The sequence below is a fragment of the Malania oleifera genome, chromosome 3 (genome assembly GCF_029873635.1).
Source record: "Malania oleifera isolate guangnan ecotype guangnan chromosome 3, ASM2987363v1, whole genome shotgun sequence".
Classification (NCBI taxonomy): Eukaryota; Viridiplantae; Streptophyta; class Magnoliopsida; order Santalales; family Ximeniaceae; genus Malania; species Malania oleifera.
This window is the reverse complement of record NC_080419.1, coordinates 9254666-9276641: the sequence shown is the minus strand read 5'-3', so window position 1 is coordinate 9276641 and position 21976 is coordinate 9254666. Positions and strand designations below refer to the sequence as shown.

Genomic DNA, 21976 nt, shown 5'->3' with positions numbered 1-21976 from the left:
AATATTTAAATGTGGGCTATGGGCCAGCCCTTACGCGGCTACATATACAGTCTGAAATCTGAGCCAATGAGTTCGTGGCAGGTGTTATGATCGAACTTACCGACGCGGTGAAATTTGTAGTCTATGGATTAGATTTGGGACCAAAGCATATCACCCACGACATGACTGACACTCACAAACACAACACAGGCTCCTAACTTCTTACCTTGTGGTCGGCATTTTTCACTCAACATCGCAAATCACCACCGCTAACCCTAATAAAACTAATAACATCTAATGCCCATCTCCATTCTAACTCCTAACAAATCAAAGAGAAATCAAAACCCATTTGGTCGCCACCACCACTCTTTCCTCAGGAAGGTCAAGAAACATGTACTATTTTATTTATATGAAACGCATAATCACATAAGGAAACAAAACATAAAACCCTAAACCCAAACTTTTTTGTCATCTGGCCTTGAGGCCCTTGACAAACCAACCAACCCAACCCATGTGCTGTTTTCTCTTTTTGTTTTAAAAGACCTTTTTTGGGTGTTGGGCCAAATACGTGCTACCTGCTGAACGACATTCCGAGAGAAGGAAGAAACCTCCGCCTGTGAAAATATCTTGCTTCCCAATTCGTGTCATCCTCTTGCCCTGCCAAGCGTCACCTCCACTGCAATATAAAACAAAACCGAGCTAACTATTTCTTAAAAAAATCTTCTTCTGATTTGCGTCCCTCACCCTCATCGTATTCTCTCATCGATTTGCCTTTTCCTTCTCTGTCCAGTCAAAGCTGAGTCCCTCTTCTTCTCCTTCCTCTTCTCTCTCACCCACCTGGATTAATTTACTCTTCTTCTGCTCCTCATGATCATATCTGTATATATATAATCTTCCTTAATTGCAGCCTCAATCTTGCCAAGTGTACCCATTTCTGATCAAACGATTCAGACCCAGAAGCACTTGTTTCATCTGATACTGTATCTTGTGTAGTTGTGTATAACCTTCCTGTGTTCATTACCTTTCTGCTTTTGCTTTCTTTCGTTGCTTTTTCCACTTCTGTCCAGCATTCTGAGAACCCATTTGGTGCAACTGCATATAATCAAGACCATTTTTTCTGTAGTTTCAAATTGAGCTGCATTGTTCTTGCCGGTACCACCAATCATGGATCACGCCGGAATGCCAGAGGAGGAATTTCAGGGGGCGAGTTCATCATACTCCGGCGAGCCCTCTATCGTTTTGCCTCAACCAATTGAAGGACTTCACGACGCAGGTCCTCCTCCTTTCCTCACTAAAACCCATGACCTTGTCGACGACCGGCGCATCGATCACATAGTTTCCTGGAGCAGGGAAGGCAGCTGCTTTGTGGTGTGGGATCCCCAGACCTTTGCGATGAACATCCTCCCCAGATATTTCAAGCACAACAATTTCTCAAGCTTTGTCAGGCAGCTCAATACTTACGTAAGTATGCTGCTGAACCTACAATCCAGACATTGGCATCTAACCTCTGTAAGAAAATAAAATTTTGTTCTTAATTTTTTGTAAAATTTCATGTGAGCTTTATTTTTTCTTATTATTTATTTCCTTTAAAAAAAAAAACCGCTTCTGTGTTCATCTATGAACATTTTCATGAAGATAGTGTTCTGTTGGTGTACAATTTGTTTTCATTCCTGTCTTAACATGTTAATTTGGACCTTTTGTTTCGTAGCGTTTTGAATTCTTCATGTGGACTCATTAATGCATAGTGAATTTATCCATGTAGTTTTAGTTGTTTAAAGAAAGCAGTGTGGATCAGAAAATGAATATATACCTGATACAGCCAAGATTAGTATGCCCAAATTTTATAAATGTGGCCATGGAGGCAGGCAGCCGTACGGCCAGCCTGTTGGGTTGTCTCGCTAACTCCCCCTAAATTATTAATAATCCCTAGTATAGTTACTAAGGCTGCAATTGATGGCTTAAACCTTCCCCTCCATTTGTCTGTCTGTTTTTTGAATTGTACACTTATTAAAAATAAGTCCCCTATGATATTAATAAATATTGGAGCAATTTGTCATTTGTCTAATATTTAAAATTTAGGCACATGAGCATATGGAGAGAAAAGTCCCTATATAATTTCTCGTTATTTAGCATCAACATTGTGTCTCATTATTCAAATGCTGATGAGCTTTCGGCTCTATTTTAAATTTTGATATGGGTCAACAATTCATGTTATGCTGAGTTTTTCTTCATAGGGATTTGATCAAGAACATATAATTTGAATATATCAGGGTTTTAGAAAGGTCGATTCGGATAGATGGGAGTTTGCTAATGAATGGTTTCTCAGAGGACAGAAGCATCTTCTAAAGAATATTAGAAGGAGAAGGACACCTCCTCTGCCTCAGGCTTTACTGCAAGCCCTGGACCCCTGTGTTGAAGTGGGGTACTTCGGATTAGAAAGAGATGTGGGTCGATTGAGGCACGACAAGCAAATTCTAATGGTGGAACTGGCGAAAGTCAGACAAGAGCAGCAGAGTACCAGAGCCTATCTGCAAACAATGGAGCAAAGGCTAAGGGCAACCGAGCTGAAACAGAAACTAATGATGAAATTTTTAGCAAGAGCATTGAGCAATCCCGGCTTCATTCAGCAGCTTGTTCACCAGGACAAAAGGAAAGAACTTGAGCAAGTGCTTAACAAGAAGAGAAGGAGACCAATTGATCGAGGGCCTAGCATTGGGGAAGAAGCACTGCCTGTCAAAGCTGAACCTTATGATTATGGTGACAACTACACGGGGTTTGAATTTTCGGAATTGGAAAGACTTGCTCTGGACATGCAGGGGCTAAGCAGGACCAGAAAGAGACCACAGGAAGAAGAGGCAGAGCAGGGGAAGGAATATGAAAGGAGAGATTACAAATCTCTTGATGAGGGTTTTTGGGAAGAACTTTTGAATGAAGGGATTGAAGATGATATGAGTTTAATTGGTGCCAGAGGAGAAGATGAAGAAACTGTGAATGTGTTGGCTGAGCGTCTTGGTTTCTTGGGATCGAGTCCAAAGTAGAAAGCAGAGCTTGCTCTGCTCTACCACTTTACTGCTTGATTAATCTGGGTAGGGATGGATCGTGGATACCATCAATAACCATTGAAATGTTTACTAATTTCTTATTTATTTGTTCTCCATTCCATGATTGCTATAGAAAGGTTGTTCCACTAGGATTCTTGGTTTGACAGCAGTGTGCTAAACTGCTAATAGACTTGTACATAATAATGAAATTTGTAGAGAGTAAACAACTAGCATAGTTCCATGGTAGCAAGGCTTCTTTTTCGAGTAATTTTTACTTGGTTGTCTTCTTCCCAATCTGATTGCACTGAGGGAAGTGGCTGATGGTGTATCCAAAGTGCTATGATCTGAAAATGATTAGGATCTTGCACAACTGAAATTACTCACACTGCATAGCCTGCATTTGGGTGATTGCTTCTAACTGCATCGTCTAATGTAAATAACTGCACGGTTGTAAATGCGATTTCACTTGAAATCATGCAAATTCAAATGCGACTTGGCAAATGAAGCTTACTTTTCCCCTCAAGATTTTAGGCCATGACTTGGAAAATGTTTTGTGTTATTGCTTGTTCATCACCATTTCTTTTATCACATGAAAATGAATTGCGGCTAATTGATTGCTTATTTCAAGCAGAAATTCAAAAGACAATTATAAGATTATTATACACTTGCACATTATGTGGGATATTTTACACTAAAAGCACGAAATAATTACTTGATGATAATAATATACAACCTCTATGTCAACCTACCTCTACAAGATCATCTCCCTAAAAAGCTAGTCCTTTCAATCCATCATTTTCTATCCTAGGTCTTTCATTTGTTGGACTGAATTCACCATGCACGGGTTTAATTCCCGTCGTTTGCTAGAGAGAGAGAGAGAGAAGGCAGTGGATTGTGAATTCACCATGTGTGGATTCAATTCCCGTCGTTCGCCCGAGAGAGAGAGAGAGAGAGAGAGAGAGAGAGAGAGAGAGGGTTCAATTCCCGTCGTTCGCCAGAGAGAGAGAGAGAAGGTAGTGGATTGTGAATTCACCATGCGTGGGTTCAATTCCCGTTGTTCGCCCAGGAGAGAGAGAGAGACAGAGAGAGAAGGCAGTGGATTGTGAATTCACCATGCGCGGGTTCAATTCCCATCATTCGCCAGAGAGAGAGAGAGAGAGAGAGAGAGAGAGAGAGAGAGAGAGAGAGAGAGGGAGGGAGGGAGGGAGTGAGTGAATGATTGAGTCGAGGGAGGAAGTGAGTCGGAGAAAGTACCAATTCAAATGGAATGGATTCAAAATGATGTCACCAAAGGCCCCTACCCTCCCTCTCTATCTATCCAAGGGATGGAGGGATAGGGCTTTTAGTTTTTTCATGTTGTCAAAGAGTTGAACAATGAAAATACAAAATAGGTGAGTACTAAAAAGATATTTTTTGTTTTCCATCACTTAGGCAAAAGAAATAAATTAAATTGAAATATTAAATAATAAATAATTGAAATTAAAGTAATTCACATATGTGAATGTTGTCACTTGAGTGTCTCTATGTCATCTAGGGAGGAAGGTAGGGAGGAGAGAAGGTACAACATTGGGCTAGGTCACCTTACAATAACCACTACACGTATTTATACCCTTCTCGTGTTAAACCTACATTAATTTTATGGTTTCACACAAAAAGTCAAAATACTAAATCCTAATAATGAAAGATGGTTCTAAAACATTTAAAACATAGTCATAAATTGGGGTCATTCATAACATTAAAGGTCTAATTTCCTATAACTAACATGCTTACTCAATGCTTATATGCCTTCTTACCTAATGATGGGCGAACCTTGCCTGATGAATTAGGTGACCAATGTCGCTTGATGACTATGTGAATGTTGTCACTTGAGTGTCTTTATTTCATCTAGGTAATAAACAATTTCATCCTTTAAGAGATATGTGTCTCACCTGCAAATGTTTGTCTTATGCCGCTTTTAAGCGATTTTGCACTTAATCACTAAGGTGACTAGGTGAGATGATTGCCTAAGTGACCTATTTTTTAAGGCGACTATTTTGCTTGATCGGGCATCATCACATTCCAAGGGGGTGTACAAAGATGACACAATCATATTCACATTTTATCCATAACATTATCCTAGTAATTCATTTAAGCCCGAGCTATTGGTCCACTCTCAATAATTTAGAAACATAGGTCAATGCTTATCTACTCGATTTAGCTATCCATGTGAATATTAAGCATGTTTTCGTTGCGAGTAGTCCTAAACCTTCAATTCCTACTCTTTCAAAGCCAAAGGAAAACTTCTTCTCAAAGCCCTTTTCTTCTCAACCTTTAGGGCATTTGTTGCATCAATACTCTTACTTCTCTCTACATCAATCCTCTTCTAGGCATGGCATGAATATGAGATCAATAGGGTATTTGACTCCTTATAGAGGAACGTTTGAACCTCTTTCTTTAACTTTTTGTCATGGTTTTAAGATTTGGACCAATTATCAAACAGTAAAGTCATTTAGTTAGTTAGATTGACAAGACTCATTCATCGATCAAAGCAATGTCGAACCAATAACGATAAAATAATATATCGTGCATATATATGTGCACATTATAAAAATAAAAAGGATGTTGGTTGAAATCATTTACATTAGTCAATTAATGCAAAAAAACAATTACTGATCATCATCAAAATTTGCAGTAATTTTATTATTTCCTGAAATATTGATTAAAACTCAATAATAATATTTTTTTGTAATTATGTATAAGCTAGTATAAAAGTTGTCTTAGTGATAATTTGGAACCACTTATCAAAAAATATTTTTCTAAAAAAAAGTACTTGTATGTAAAAACTAGTGTGTATTGTATGTATTTATTCTTATATTTACTATTTAACCCTTGAATATGACAAATGTTGCAAGTGGTCTAGATGTAACTCATGGGCACTTTCAACTTTGAGGTCAAGGGTTCGAGACCCGGAAAATTGAATTAATGAGAAAATAAATAAAAGAAAGAAACTTGGTTTGGTGTAGACCAAACTGTTGACAATTTGGTGGGAGGCCAGAAAACCGTCAACAGTTTTGTCTAACAGTGCTAAATTAAAGGGGAACTGCAGCTTGTTTGGTTTAAACAAAACATAATCTCTCTCTCTCTCTCTCTCTCAACCCACGTACACCCTCTCCCTTCTCTCTTCGATTTCACTATGATTTTAGCCCGATTCGACGATCAGATGTTACCACGGGGTCCTAAAAGCAACCCTTAGTAGGTTAATTGGAGTAGATTTTTTATTTAGGCATTCTAGGCACCACTCTAAGGTTGAGGTAAAAGAGATGAATTATTAATTGATTTATAGTTTAACTAGTTATTGGAGTGTGTGGGCCTAGGAAATGTGAATATGATTATAATTTTGGAGTTAAGTTGATTGAACTGGGGAAATATGATTTTAGGGTTTTGAACTCTGAAACGCCGCGGGCGTGGGTTTAGGATCTTTGCAGGAATTCTCTCAGTAAGCAGGTAAGGGGAATAAATTATAACAAATATTTTTGGGAAATTAACTATTAATTAAAGTATGTGAAATTGAGAACATGGTATATAGTTTGAAAAACTATGATATGGATATTTTCCCTCTCATTATTATATTATGATTATCAGCTAAAAATTTGTGTGGCATGATGAATATGAAATAACCGTTTTATACTGGGAATGTGCTATATACTGATACATATGATTTGCATTGACAAGTAATGATATTAGTTATACAGATGTTTTAGATAGAAATGAAAATATGAGATATATTGATATGTTCGATACGGATATGAAAATATGAAAAATATATATATGTTTTTATATAAATGATGATATATGTTTTTATTCAGTAATGACGATATGAGATACACAGATATGTTTTTACTAGGAAATGATGAAAATGTGTTATATAAATATGTTTTCAATGAGAAACGATGAAATATGATATACAATTATGTTTCTATTGAGAAATGATGATATAAGTGATATACAGATATGATGAGAATTATACAGATATGATGATATATTCAAACATGATGAAATATGAAAACAGAAATGTGAAAATGAGAACCCTGATCGACTAGAGTTATATTGAGAGCACGATATCGTTACTAGTATATGTGTTAGTGCAACCACACGTCTTTATAGAGTGTAGAGAGACAGTCGATTAGGCTTGTGAAGGGTTGTGTTACCCCTTGGGGTTCGGACCAGGATTGGGTAGGCCAATCGTACTACAAACGCGTTTATTTTTTATATAATCTGGTAGGCCAACCACAGTTAGGTCCTGCCTACGGGTCGCACAACTCCGTCATGTGGGGTGAATACATGACGATGTGATATGAATATCCTCAGGATGGTTTCTCATTACAGATGCAATAATTGTATGTTATAATTTGATGAACAACCATGAGTTATAGACGTGTTATGCTATATGCTGGTGGATACTCATGGGCTAGAATATGAATGTGAGAAATGAAATGAAAAAATGATCAGCCATGAGTTACAGAAGCGTCGTGCTATATGCTGGTGGATACTCATGGGATAGAATATGATTTTGAGAAATGAAAGCTTATGAAAGCATGTTGAAATATGATGACGAAAAATGAAAGCTTATGAAAACAATTTGATATATGATTCAGAGAAAAGAAAGTTTATGAAACTATATATATATGATTATGAGTACAAATCCATATATTTTTCCCAGTTGATATAATTATTTAAATGAATGTGTTATGATATAACCAAACTCATGTTGTCACACATAGTGAATAATTTATTTCGTCTTATTGAGAGGTGTCTCACTCAGAATTTAAACATTTTAGGAAACCAAGACAGACAAGTAGAAAGAGCTCCAAGGGAGAGGAGACTATAGTACCCTAGTAGTCAGGGTAAGCGTTTTTAGATGGGGATGTGTTCTGTATGACCCGTAGAGTATTTTGTGGATTTTTGGGGATGTATATGGATTTGTGTATGTAAGAATGAATAAAACTCTGGTATTTGTATTTGGGATGGTGTATATATTGACTTCTACTGTTTGATATACTTTTATGAGATGGACTGATCACTTGGTACCCTATTTCAAGTCAGGTCATGTTGATATGGTATCAGAGATAATTGACAAATACTTGATAGAGATATTTGATAGATGTGTGATAAATTATTGTTATTAAAAAAATTTGTAGAAAATCGGGTCGTCACAGTTTGGTATCAGAGCTTAGGTTACTAGGTTTTGCAGACTTCAGTGGAATACAATACCAGAGTATAGGAATGGATCTTGATGAGAGTAGGAGATGGATAGACTGGGATATGAGTCAACTATTTTCAGAGGATAACATTGAAATTTAGGATTCTATCTTGCAGCCTGGAGGTAGGAAATTCCGTGGAGGCTTATGTGATTTTCCTAGGGTGACGATTTCAGGAAAATCATGGTAAACTATCGTTGGTTCTTGTTTCTGAGTGGTAAGACTAAATCTTAAATTGGGAAATACAAGGATGTTAAGATGAATGGTTATAGGAGAATTGGTTTTTATTTAGATTAGTGTATTAGTTATGTTATGATGATAGAGTTCTAAGATCGTTTTGTTCCATTTTCAGGATGGATCCTAGGGATGGCGATATAAATGCTGGTGGTGGTGATGAGGCAGGACCTTCCATTATGGGTAGCGGAGATTCTGATGCATTACTACGTAGTATCACCCAGCAAGTGATGGCAGAAATGGCCAGGAATTCAGGGGAATGGAGCTGCACGATTGAACAGTTTACATGTTTGAAACCCCCGTCATTTTTTGGAGGGGCTGACCCATTCGTGGCTGAGAATTAGGTCAAGGAGATTGAGGAGACGTTGGCAATTCTCCCGTGTATTGAGGAACTGAAAGTATCATTCACTACATTTAAGTTGACATGAGAGGCTAAACGCTGGTGGAGATTAGCGAGATTGCTAGAGAAACAGCAGAATTCTTGAATTTGACCCAGAGGCACATGACAGTACAGTAATATGCCACTAGATTTATCGAATTGTCCTGATTTGCCCCATACATGGTGCCGGATGAGGAGAAGAAGGTGAGGAAATTTGAGGAGGGCCTGAAACAAAATATTTATGAGCAAGTGGTAGCATTTCAGGCCCAGACTTTTTCAAAACTAGTAGATAAAGCTACAATAATAAAAACCAACCTACAGAGAGGTGCTGGGGCATAGAGCCAGAGGAAGAGGCCCACGCCTCTCAACTTTCAGGCAGGTACCAGTTGGGGGCCTTGGAGGAGGCATGGTGGCATAGGAGGTCAGAGACAGGGGGTGGGAGACCAAGTTGTACAAGGCAAACCATTGTACCCTCCCTATCCTAGGTGCCACAAGTCATCTAGGAGAATGTCGGGTCAGAGAGGTGATTTGTTATCGATACAATCGACCCGGACACATAGCACGAGACTGTCGTGCACCACTAGGCAATGTGCCTGCTCCTAAACTGTACCAAGGAGATAACCAAGCACCCCAAGGCGGTCAGTTGAGGAATACCGCCCAAGTGCGGGTTTATGCTTTGACATTGGGAGATACTGAGGCGGCAAACGATGTAGTGACATATATTATTTCAATTTTTTCATATAAGGCTAGTGTTTTATTTGATTCAGAGGCGATTCACTCCTTTATAGCCTAGGAATTCATCAAGATATGTAAATTAGAAATTCAGCCACTAGATATTAGTTTATTAGTGGCTACACCGACCAAGACTATAGTGTTGTATAGGAAGGCATTCAGAGACTATCCAATTCGTATTCAGGGGAGGTCTTTGCTAGTTAATTTGGTAGTCTTAGATATGCATGGTTTTGAGATAATTATGGGAATAGAATGGCTAGTTGCCCACTATGCAAACATTGACTGCTATCAGAAAGAGATAGTATTCAGACCTTCACGAGAGTAGGAGTACAAATTTGTGGGGACATGTGTGCGCACTCCATCACAGATATTATTAGCCATTCAAGTGAAGAGGTTGTTATTGGAGAGATGTCAGGGGTACCTGGCTTATGTGAAAGAAGTGCTAGAAGGGGAATTAAAGTTGAAAGATATCCCAATAATGAAGAATTCTCCTGATGTGTTTTTGGAGGATTTACCAAGACTGCCTCTTGATAATAAGGTAGAGTTTACTATTGACTTGTCTCCGGGAACAATGTCGAATTATAAAGCATCGTATAGAATGGCACCGACATAATTAAAAGAGTTGAAGGAACAGTTACAGGAATTGTTAGACAAAGGGTTTATCAGACCCAACGTGTCACCCTGGGGAACACCGATATTGTTTGTGAAAAAGAAAGATGGGTAGATGAGAATGTGCATCGATTACAGAGAAATCAATAAAGTGACCATCAATAATAAATACCTGTTTCTCCACATTGATGACTTATTTGATCAGTTTCAGGGGACACAAACTTTCTCCAAGATTGATCTACGGTTCAGGTACCATCAAGTGAAGGTCAAGGCAGAGGATGTTCCAAAAATAGCATTTAGAACTCGGTATGACCATTATGAGTTCCTAGTTATGCCGTTTGTACTGACAAATGCTCCTGCCGTATTTATGGACCTGATGAACAAGGTCTCCCATCAATACCTGGATCAGTTTGTTGTGATTTTTATTGATGATATACTGGTGTACTCAAAGAGTCCCAGGGAGCACGAGAAACATTTGAGGATAGTTTAATAGGTGCTGAGAGAAAGAAGGTTGTATGCAAAATTTAAGAAGTGTGAGTTATGGTTGAAACAAATCACTTTCCTCAGACATGTGATATCTAGGGGTGGCATCTATGTGGATCTGAGCAAGATTGAGGCAGTAGTGGACTAGGAAAGACCAAAAATGTGCAAGAAGTCAGAAGTTTCTTGGGATTGTCAAGATATTATCGCCGATTTGTAGAGGGATTCTCTAAACTGTCAAGACCTTTGACTAGATTGACTAGGAAGAATGCAAGGTTTGAATAGACAGATGAGTGTGAACAGAGCTTCTAGGAATTAAAGCAGCGACTCATCATTGCACTGGTTCTGATGCAGTAGGGGAGAGTTGTAGCATATGCTTCACAACAACTCAAAGAATATGAAAATAATTACCCTACCCATGATCTGGAGTTAGTAGTGGTGGTTTATGCGTTGAAAATTTGAAGACATTATTTGTATGGGGGTAGGTGTGAGATCTTCACAGATCATAAGAGCCTGAAGTATTTTTCACACAGAAGGAATTAAATATAAGGCTAAGGAGGTGGCTAGAACTAATTAAAGATTATGACTGCACCATCAGTTACCACCCAGAAAAAACTAATGTGGTAGCTGATGCTTTGAGTCGGAAATCAGTGGGTTTATCAGTATCAGTAATGACGATTCAACATTCGATCAGGATGGATATGGAAAGGCTTGGTGTGGAGCTGGTAGAGGGAAATCACCAGACACTCATTGCTAATTTGGTACTTCAGCCCACTTTACAGGAAAGAATTAAAGCTACCTAGATGAAAGATGCGGAATTATTAAAGATTATGGATAAAGTGCAAAATGGTCGGGGAGCAGAGTTTAATGTCTCTGAGGATGGAGCTTTGAGGTTTTGTACCAGACCTTGCGTACCGGTTGACGCTAAGATTAAGAGAATTATCTTGGAGGAAGTGCATCGATCCCTTTATACATTGCATCTTGGAAGCACTAAGATGTACAAGGATCTTCGGGAGTCCTTTTGGTGGAGTAATATGAAGAAAGAAATCGCTGAATATGTGGAGTAATGTTTGACATGCCAGTAGGTGAAAGCTAAACATCAGATACCGGCGGGAACGTTGCAGCCACTTCACATTCTCGAATGGAAGTGGGAACACATTTCGATGGACTTTGTCACAGGGTTACCGTCGACATTGCATGGACATGACACCATCTGGGTAGTCGTTAACCGATTGACGAAGACTGCCCATTTTCTTCCAATTAGAGTTAACTACTCCATGACTAAACTAACAAAGTTATACATAAAAAAGATAGTTAGATTGCATGGCGTGTCAGTGTCCATAGTATCAGATCGAGACCCATAGTTCATATCTCATTTCTGATGGAGTTTACAAGGAGCCATGGGTTCTCAACTGATGTTCAACACAACATTTCATCCTCAAACCGATGGAAAGACAGAGAAAACCATTAGATACTTGAGGATATGCTGCGAGCTTGTGTGCTAGACTTTGGAGGTAGTTGGATACAATTTTTGCCATTAGTTGAATTTGCATATAATAACAGCTACCAGACCAGCATTGGAATGACACCATATGAAGCGTTATATGGCAGGAGGTGCCGATCTCCATTATACTGGGATGAAATTGGGGAAAGACAAATTTTGGGGCCAGAGTTAGTACAACAGACTTATGATAAAGTCAAACTCATCAAAGATAGAATCAAAGTAGCTCAGAGTCGGTAGAAAAGTGATGCAGATACTCGCCGACGAGAGTTAGAGTTTGATGTGGGGGATCATGTATTTTTGAAAATCGCACCGATGAAAGGGATTATGAGATTTGGGAAAAAGGGTAAATTGAGCCCTAGGTTTATTGGACCATTTGAGATATTGGAAAAAGTGAGTCCAGTTGCCTACAGGTTAGCATTACCATCGTATCTGTCCATAATCCATGATGTATTCCATGTATCAATGTTGAGGAAGTATGTCCCCGATCCCTCAAATGTAATCAGTTACGAGGCATTGGAGCTTAAGGATACTCTGACATATGAAGAAGTGTCAATGCAAATTTTGGATTGGAAAGAATAAGAATTGCGCAAGAGAAAAATCCCATTAGTAAAAATACTTTGGCGTAATCACGCAATTGAAGAAGTTTAATGGAAATTAGAGGAACAAATGGGCCAGAAATATCCGCACCTGTTCAACAGAGCCCAGAGTTGAGCTAGTAAGAGTAAAAGTAACTGATAATGTATGATTATTGACTTGTATAGTGTAGGATAATTAGTGTTTTTGGTTTTGGTTATAAATGGTTTTGGGAGAGTCTTTTTTTATTTTACTTTATGCAAATGGTTGTAATCTCCGAGAACCCTCCTTTGTAACCACGGTTTTCCTTCGCCATAAGTGAGGGCAATTAATAAAATTTCGGTGCTGTCCTTAAGGTTGGTAAATGTGATAGATAACAAATTTCGAGGAAGAAATTTTTGTAAGGATGGGAGAATGTAGAGACCTACAAAATTGAATTAATGAGAAAATAAAGAAAAGAAGGAAATTTTGTTTGGTGTAGACCAAACCATCGACAGTTTGGTGAGAAGCCAGAAAATCGTCGACGGTTTTGTGTAACTGCGGCTCAATAATGGTAAAATGGTGAAAAGCAAAAGGGTTAAAAACCCAAACCCTCGACGGTTTTGTCTAGCAGTGCTGAATTAAAGGGGAACTACAGCTTGTTTGGTTTGAACAAAACATAATCTCTCTCTCTCTCTCTCTCTCTCTCTCTCAACCCACGGACACCCTCTCCCTTCTCTCTTCGATTTTGCTCCGATTTCTGTCCAATTCAACGATCAGACGCTACCATGGAGTCCTAGGAGTGATCCTTAGCAAGTTAATCGAAGTAGATTTTCGATTTAGGCATTCCAGGCACCACTCCAAGGCTGAGTTAAAGGAGATGAATTATTAGTTGATTTACAGTTTAACTAGTTATTAGAGTGTGTGGGCCTAGGAAAGGTGAATATAATTATAATTCTGGAGTTGAGTTGATTGAACTAGGAAAATATGATTTTAGGGTTTTGAGCTTCGAAACGTCGCGAGCATGGGTTTAGGATCTTCACAAGAATCCTCTCAATAAGCAGTAAAGGGAATAAATTATAATAGGTATTTTTGGAAAATTAACTATTGATTAAAGTATGTGAAATTGAGAACATGGTATATAATTTGAAAAACTATGATATGGATATTTTCACTTTGATTATTATATTATGATAATCAGTTAAAAATTTGTGTGGCATGAGAAATATGAAATAACCGTTTTATACTAGGAATGTGTTATATACTAATAAATATGATTTGCATCGAGAAGTAATGATATGAGTTATACAGATGTTTTATATAGGAATGAAAATATGAGATATATTGATATGTTCGATACAGATATGAAGATATAAAAGATATAGATATGTTTTTATAGAAATGATGATATATGTTTTTATTCAGCAATGATGAAATGAGATACACATATATGCTTTTATTAGGAAATGATGAAAATGTGTTATATAGATATGTTTTCAATGAGAGATGATGAAATATGATATACAATTATGTTTCTATTGAGAAATGATGATATAAGTGATCTACAAATATAATGAGAATTATACAAATATGATGAGATATTCAAACATGATGAAATATGAAAACAGAAATGTGGAAATGAGAACCCTGATGGACCAGAGTTATATTGAGAGCACGGTACCTCTGCTAGTATATGTGTTAGTGCAACCACACGTCTTGTATAAAGTGTGGCGAGATAGTTGATTGGGCCTATGCAGGGTTGTGTTACCCCTTGGGGTCTGGACCAGGTTTGGGTAGGCCAATCGTACTACAGACGCATTTATTTTTTATCTAACCTGGTAGGCCAACCACGGTTAAGTCCTGCCTACGGGTCGTACAACTCGATCATGTGAGGTGAATACATGACGATGTGGCATGAGTATCCTCAAGATAGTTTCTCATTACAGACGTGATAATTGTATGTTATAATTTGATGAACAACCATGAGTTATAGATGCGTTGCGCTATATGCTGGTGGATACTCATGGGCTAGAATATGAATGTGAAAAATGAAATGAAAAATGATCAGCTATGAGTTACAGACACGTCGTGTTATATGCTAATGGATACTCATGGGCTAGAATATGATTCTGAGAAATGAAAACTTATGAAAGCATGTTGAAATATGATGATGAGAAATGAAAGCTTATGAAAACATGTTGATATATGATTCAGAGAAAAAAAAGTTTATGAAACTATGTTTATATATATATATATATATATATATATATATATGATTAAGAGTACAAATCCGTATGTTTTTCCCAGTTGATATAATTACTTAAATGAATGTGTTATGATATAACCAAACTTATGTTGTCACACACTGTGAATAATTTATTCCATCTTATTGAAAGGTGTTTCATCCAGAATTTAAACATTTCAGGAAATCATGACAGACAAGCAGAGAGAGCTCTGAGGGAGAGGAGACCATAGTACCCTAGTAGTTAGGGTAAGCATTTTTGAGTTGGGGATGTGTTTTGTATGACCCCTAAAGTATTTTGTGGATTTTTGGGTATGTATATGGATTTGTGTATGTAAGGATGAATAGAACTCTGGTATTTGTATTTGGGATGGTGTATATATTGACTTCCACTGTTTGGTATACTTTTATGAGATGGATTGATCACTCGGTACCCTATTTCGGGTCGGGTCATGTTGATATGGTATCAGAGATAATTGACAGATACTTGATAGAGATATTTGATAGAGATATTTGATAGATGTGTGACAGATTATTGTTATAAAAAAATGGTAGAAAATCAAGTCGCCACAGTTCAAACTAGATGAGTAGCATTAATGCAAAGGTAGCATCAAGGTTCTGTAGCTAGAGAAATTAGAAGAGATGAAGGAAGGAGAAGAGAGGAGATAAGAGGGGGAAAACTAAAGTTCAATTCAATAATTCAAATTCATCTACAACTACCTACAGGCTACAACATAGCTTTCACACAATATTTATAAGAAAACCTCTTCACATGAAATTACATATAAATCCCTAAAACTACATTACATTACAAATATACCCCTAAAATACACAAATACTACAACTAAGCCCCCAAATACATATAATATTTTACTAATTAAACTAAAGACAAATAAACTACTAACTTAACCAACAATACCTTAACCTTACTCTTCTTAATTATTCTCCAGTAAGGATCTTCGCAAGGTCTTGCTTCTTGTCCTACATCAAGCATTTTCCTAACATTATTCACGTTTTAAAGGTAGAAGCCAAATCGGTCTCTTCATTTATGATCTTGTGGCGTTAACGTAATTAGACTAGTTATGAGATTTGGCTGAACAGAGTCAATAGACAAATATAGCGGTTTTCAAAATCATGCTTTTAGTGTTAGTGAAGGTCCTCAAGTGGTCTTCATTCCACAATCTAGAGATGAGATCGAGGTCATATTAGATAATGTGTGACTTCTTCACAAGGAGTTTTCATTGATACTTAGATCAATTGAAAGGTTGCCTTGCTTCAGATGTTACTTAGATTTCTGAGGGAATCTTTGCGCACTAAATATCGATCTCTTGGGCAAGTACCTAAGTTTAACTATTCAGAGTCAAGTTCTTTTCAAATTAGGGGTATAGCAAAGAATTTCTTTTACCACCTTTTAAACAATTTTATAAAATGCGTAGTTGTAAGAAGTAAAGTGTTTATATTAGTTCGAGGGTATTTGTTTATTTTATTAATTCTTTTAATTGTTTTGGGGTTATCTCTTACATTTTCTTAGTTTCTTGTAAATATAGGTTTTTTATGTAAGGTTTTAGAACTTTTGGAATAATTAATTAATTAAGTCACGTGTAAGTCTCCTTTTCAACTCCGCTTGTGATGCACTTAATGTCCTAATTTTTTCACACACAACCGGTCCCAAGCTCGGGTAAAGGAGGAGGGTTGCGTTAGGTAGTTGATAGCCAGCATAAAATTTGTCAGATCACTATGATATGAATCATTTCCAAATATTTTCTGGGGCGTCCTCTACGAGCGACACGTTGCACTTGTACCACTCGGTTGTAGTGAAAAGTGGGCGAGGGTGGGCTAGGTTGTCGCCCCAAAGCGACGTGCCGTGTCGGCACCCGGGTACGGTGTCAAATATGCGAGGGTTCCTACATCATTCTGTACGTGGGCAGGTAAAGACGTTTGTTCAGAAAACTAGGATTAAATTAACAACTTGGAATATAAGGACACTTACGGGTAAAAACATGAAAATTGTGGACACAATGATCAAAAAAAGAATTAATATAATTTGCCTTCAAGAAACCAAGTTGATGGGGGAGAAAGTTAAAGAAATTGATAAATCAAGATTTAAACTTTAGTACACTGGAAAAGAAAAACATAAGAGTGGAGTAGGAATTATTATGGACAAAAACTTAAAAGATAGTGTCGTTAATGTAAATAGGGTAGGGGATAGAATTATAAAAATCAAGATGGTATTAGGACAAGAGATAATAAATATCATTAGTGCTTATGCTCCTCAAGTTGGCTTAGTAGAAAATCTTAAGAGATAATTTTGGGAAGATATGGATAGTATTATACAAGGCATACTAAGGACTGAGATAATATTTATAGGAGGATATCTGAATGGACACGTTGGAAGTAATAATACAAATTATAAGAGGATACATAGAGGATTTGAATATGAAAACAAAAATGAGTGTGGTGAGATGATCTTAGACTTCTCTATGTCATATGATTTTAGTATAATGAATACTTGTTTTAAGAAGAGAGAATAACACTTAATAACCTTTAAAAGTAGACAAAATAGAAGTCAAGTAGATTTTTTTTTAACTAGGACAGTATATCGTTTATCATGTAAGGATTGTAAAATTATTACAGGTGAAAATTTAACCACACAACATAAAGTCTTAGTGTTAGATATATGTATTAAAAAATAGAAGAAAATGGATAAAATAAACTAATGTAAGAAAACTAGGTGATGAAACCTAAAAGAAGAAAATATAATAAAATTTAAAGATAAAATGATAAAAGATGGGGATTGGAGTATAAATGATGGGATAGATACAAATACTCTTTGGAGTAGATTAGCTAACTCTATTAAAAAGATAGCAAAAGAGATTTTAGGTGAATTAATGGGAAGATTCTCGAATAGTAAAGAAAGTTGGTGGTGGGATAAAGATGTATAAAAAGTCGTAAAGACAAAAAGAATTTGGCATAAAATGTAGCAAAAATGTAGAAACATGGATAACTTTGAAAAGTATAAGGAGGCGAGAAAAGATGCAAAAAAAACCGTTAGTGAAACTAAATACAGATCATTTAATAATTTGTATGATAGATTAGATACGAAAGAAGAGGAAATAGATATATTTAAACTTGCTAAAGTTAGAGAAAGAAAGAGTAATGACTTAGGAAATGTAAAATGTATAAAAAGTGATAATGATATTGTCTTGGTTAAGGATGAAGACATTAAAGAAAGATGACGAAGTTACTTTAGTAAGTTGTTTAATGAAAACAAAATAGAAGGCTTAAATTTAGAATTGTCAAATGAGAAAAATACTAAAAATATGAGATTTATTTGCAAAATTAGAATTAACGAAATTAAGTTTGCACTAAAAAAGATGAAAAATGGAAAAACTATAGAACTAGATAACATCTCAATTGAAGTTTGAAAATGCTTAGGTGATAACGGAATTATATAATTAACTAATTTATTTAATACAATTATAAAAACTAAGAAAATTACAAATGAATGGAGGAAAATCACTTTAATACCTATATACAAAAATAAAGGAGATATTCAAAATTGTAATAATTATCGTGGAATTAAACTTATGAGTCATATGATGAAACTATGAGAAAGGGTAGTTGAACAAAGATTAAGGTTAGAAACGAAGGTTTTAGAAAATCAATTTGGTTTTATGCCCGAGAGATCTACCATAGAAGCTATATCTTTTAAGAAGATTAATGGAAAAGTTTAGGAAAAAGAAGACGGATTTGCATATGATATTTATTAACCTAGAGCAAGCATATGATAGGATACCTAGGGAACTTCTATGGTGGATTTTACAAAAAAAAAAAAGGGGTGTATGTAGTAGGTATACTGATGTCATTAAGGATTTGTACGATGGAGTAATGACTAGTGTAAAAACTATAGATGGAGAAACTAGAGAATTTTCAATCACTATAGGTGTACATCAAGGATCTGCTTTGAGTCATTATCATTTTCTTTTAGTGATGGACCAAGTAACTAAGAGTATTCAAAAGGAGGTTCCATGGTGTATGTTGTTTGTAGATGATATTGTATTAATTGATGAAAATAAGGACAGAGTAGAGGCTAAGTTAGAATTATAGAGAGAAGTTTTGGAATCTAGAGGCTTTAGGATAAGTAGAAATAAGATAGAATATATGAAATGTAATTTTAGTAGTGGTAGGAGGAATATTGGATACAAAGTTAAACTTGATGATGAAGAAATAAATAACACTTGTAGATTTTGATACCTTGGATTTATTATGCAAGCTGAATGAGAAATTGAAAATGATGTAATGCATAGAGTTAAAGCAGGTTGGGTAAAATGGAAAAGTGCTTCAAGTATACTCTATAATCGTAAAATACACTTAAAATTAAAAGGGAAGTTTTATAGGACAGCTATAAGACCTGTTATGCTATATGGATCAGAACGTTGGGTGATGAAGAAACAGAATATCCAAAAGGTAAAAGTTGCCGAGATGATAATGCTTAGATGGATGAGTGATATAACATTAAAAGATAAATTAAGGAATGAACTTACTCGCAGTAAGTTAGGTGTAACTCTTATAGAAGATAAGATAAAGGAGGGACGACTCAAATGATATGAATACTTGCAATGTAGGCCACATAGTGTGCCATTGAGGAAGAGTGAGTTAGTTACTATTGGGGGGGGGTTTAGTAGAAGAGGTAGGAGTAGACCTAAAATAACTTGGAAGAAGATAATGAGCACAAATTTAATATCCCTGAATTTGTCAAAAGAAATGGTCCATGATTGTATAAATTGACAGAAAAAGATTCATATAGTCGACCCCACCTAGTGGGACTTAAGACTTGGTTTTTGTTGTTGTTGTTCTTCTTCTTCTTCTTCTTCTTCCTCCTCCTCCTCCTCCTCCTCTTTCTTTTTTGTTTCTATTGTTCTATCCCTAGTTTATGTTTTGTCATGCTTATTCTCCCTTCTCTCTCTCTCTCTCTCTCTCTCTCTCTCTCTCTCTCTCTCTCTCTCTCTCTATTTTTTTTTTTTTTACTCCGACTTGTCTATTTCTTCTCTTGATAAATGTATAGATTTTAACAATCAAAATCAATCGGTACTTCTATTTTCTTGTCACAAATCCTCCTTGTCTTCATTATCCCCTCACCTGTAATTCAAACCATCTCAATCCACATAGGCATACATACTTTATGTACATACAAATATGCATTATAGAATGACCTTAATGCCAAAACCCTAAATTATTTTTAAACTTAAGGAAAGGGGTAAAAATGAAAAACGAGAAATCAAACAAAATAATGCATCCATCTACCCCTCTTACCCTTTTGCCTTGTCAGTTGTCATTAGTACAACTTTTTTTTGTTTTTGTTTTTTTGCACCTGCCCATCTTAGCCGCCATGTTTGCTCACAGCTCTAATCTCTAGCTACAGTGGTGGAATGCTATTGACTTAGTCTTATCCTGTACTGCCTATGATCTCTCTCTCTCTCTCTCTCTCTCTCTCTCTCTCACACACACACACACACACACCTATAATCACCCATCACTATTTTATGAAGGCATAAATGTTCAATTAGTCAAAACAGTTTGAGTAATTTAATAAAAATAATTTTTTTATAAGAATGCGATTCTTATAAAACTTACAATGATGATGGAATTTGGAAATGTTATTTCCATGTGAATTATCTTTTATTTTGAATTTCATATTTCAAGCAAATATGGGAATGAGGTGTTATGAATACCATAGATTCAAACATTCCAAAAACAGTGGCAGACATATGCTAAGCCACTAGTGCCCCCCTCTAGAATTTTAGAAAACCATGCATTTATATTATTTTATAAAATGTTTTAATTAAAATTATGATTATGCCCCCACTAAAATTATAAAACAATAGGATTATACTAACATCAATCTAAATTTTGTGAAGAGATTATTTTTTAAACTAGTGAATACAAAAACACTTTCAAAATGTTCATTAAAGGACATGTAATTTTATATTTTTCTTTTCTTTTGGGTACATATACATACATACGTTTGGCCCCAATAGAGAAAATTTTGGGTTGAAAGATGTCATGTAACAATAATGAAAAACAAATATTTGATTTGAACAAATTCTACTATAAGCAAATAATTTTTTTTAAAAAAATAAAGTAAGAAATGAATATATACGTAATAATTTAGACATAACACTGATTGAAATCAAGATATAAGAAGGGCCGATGGTTTGAGGATTTGAAGTGCAGACCTAGAACACCTGTGAGGAGAAGTGAGTTAGTTATTATTTATGACATAAAAAGAGGTAGATATAGACCTAAAATATCTTAGAATGAGGTAGTAAGGAAGAATTTAATAACCTTTAATCTAATAGAAGAAACACTCGTGATCGTGTGAATTGGCGAAAAAGGATTAATGTAACTGATCCCACTTAGTGAAACTTAAGACTTGTTATTGATGTTACTGTTGTTGTGTACTTTAACACTTAATTATGCGCACATGCACTTTACCTATTCACAAATTTTTCATGTTATAAATAGTAATATATTTACTTAATCTTATAACCCTTTTTTATAATTCTTTTGTTTAGAGGAATTAAATTTGAGAAATAATGTTGCAATTTTCAACAAAGTTATTATTTACAATGGTATTTACAAGAATAAATAAGTAGTGTCATATACAAAGGTATAAATTATGCCAAAAGGACTTAAATTGATGCCTCATCTATCTGTAAGACCAAGGCATCTTCTATCATCACGCAATACTGCGGGAAGGGACAAAATATCCACCTCAAACCTATACAATGGTACTTGTCAACATGAGTTTTTTATCATTGAATTGCATAATGCCCATTTATTCATGTCAATGGGAGAAATGTTTAAATTGGTATAAAATTAAATATTATCCCACAAATATAATCATAGACATTTAAAAGCACGTATAAAAGAACAAAACACGAAAACAAATTAAAAGAACTCATATATTTTTTTCTCTTCATTTTT

General features: G+C 35.8%; 1 protein-coding gene across 2 annotated transcripts; it reads left to right on the top strand.

The window, feature by feature from the left end:
* The first annotated feature begins 691 nt into the window (after positions 1-691).
* Positions 692-3266, top strand: LOC131152129 (heat stress transcription factor A-6b). 2 transcript variants are annotated; one of them, XM_058103788.1, is made up of 2 exons: positions 692-1440; positions 2250-3266. In XM_058103788.1, the coding sequence occupies exons 1-2, from the start codon at positions 1144-1146 to the stop codon at positions 3015-3017; spliced, it is 1065 nt and encodes a 354-aa protein (XP_057959771.1). In that variant the 5' UTR covers positions 692-1143; the 3' UTR covers positions 3018-3266. The 2 variants fall into 2 exon arrangements, with proteins under 2 accessions (XP_057959771.1, XP_057959770.1); XM_058103787.1 differs by having other exon boundaries at positions 698-1488.
* The last annotated feature ends 18710 nt before the right edge of the window (positions 3267-21976 follow it).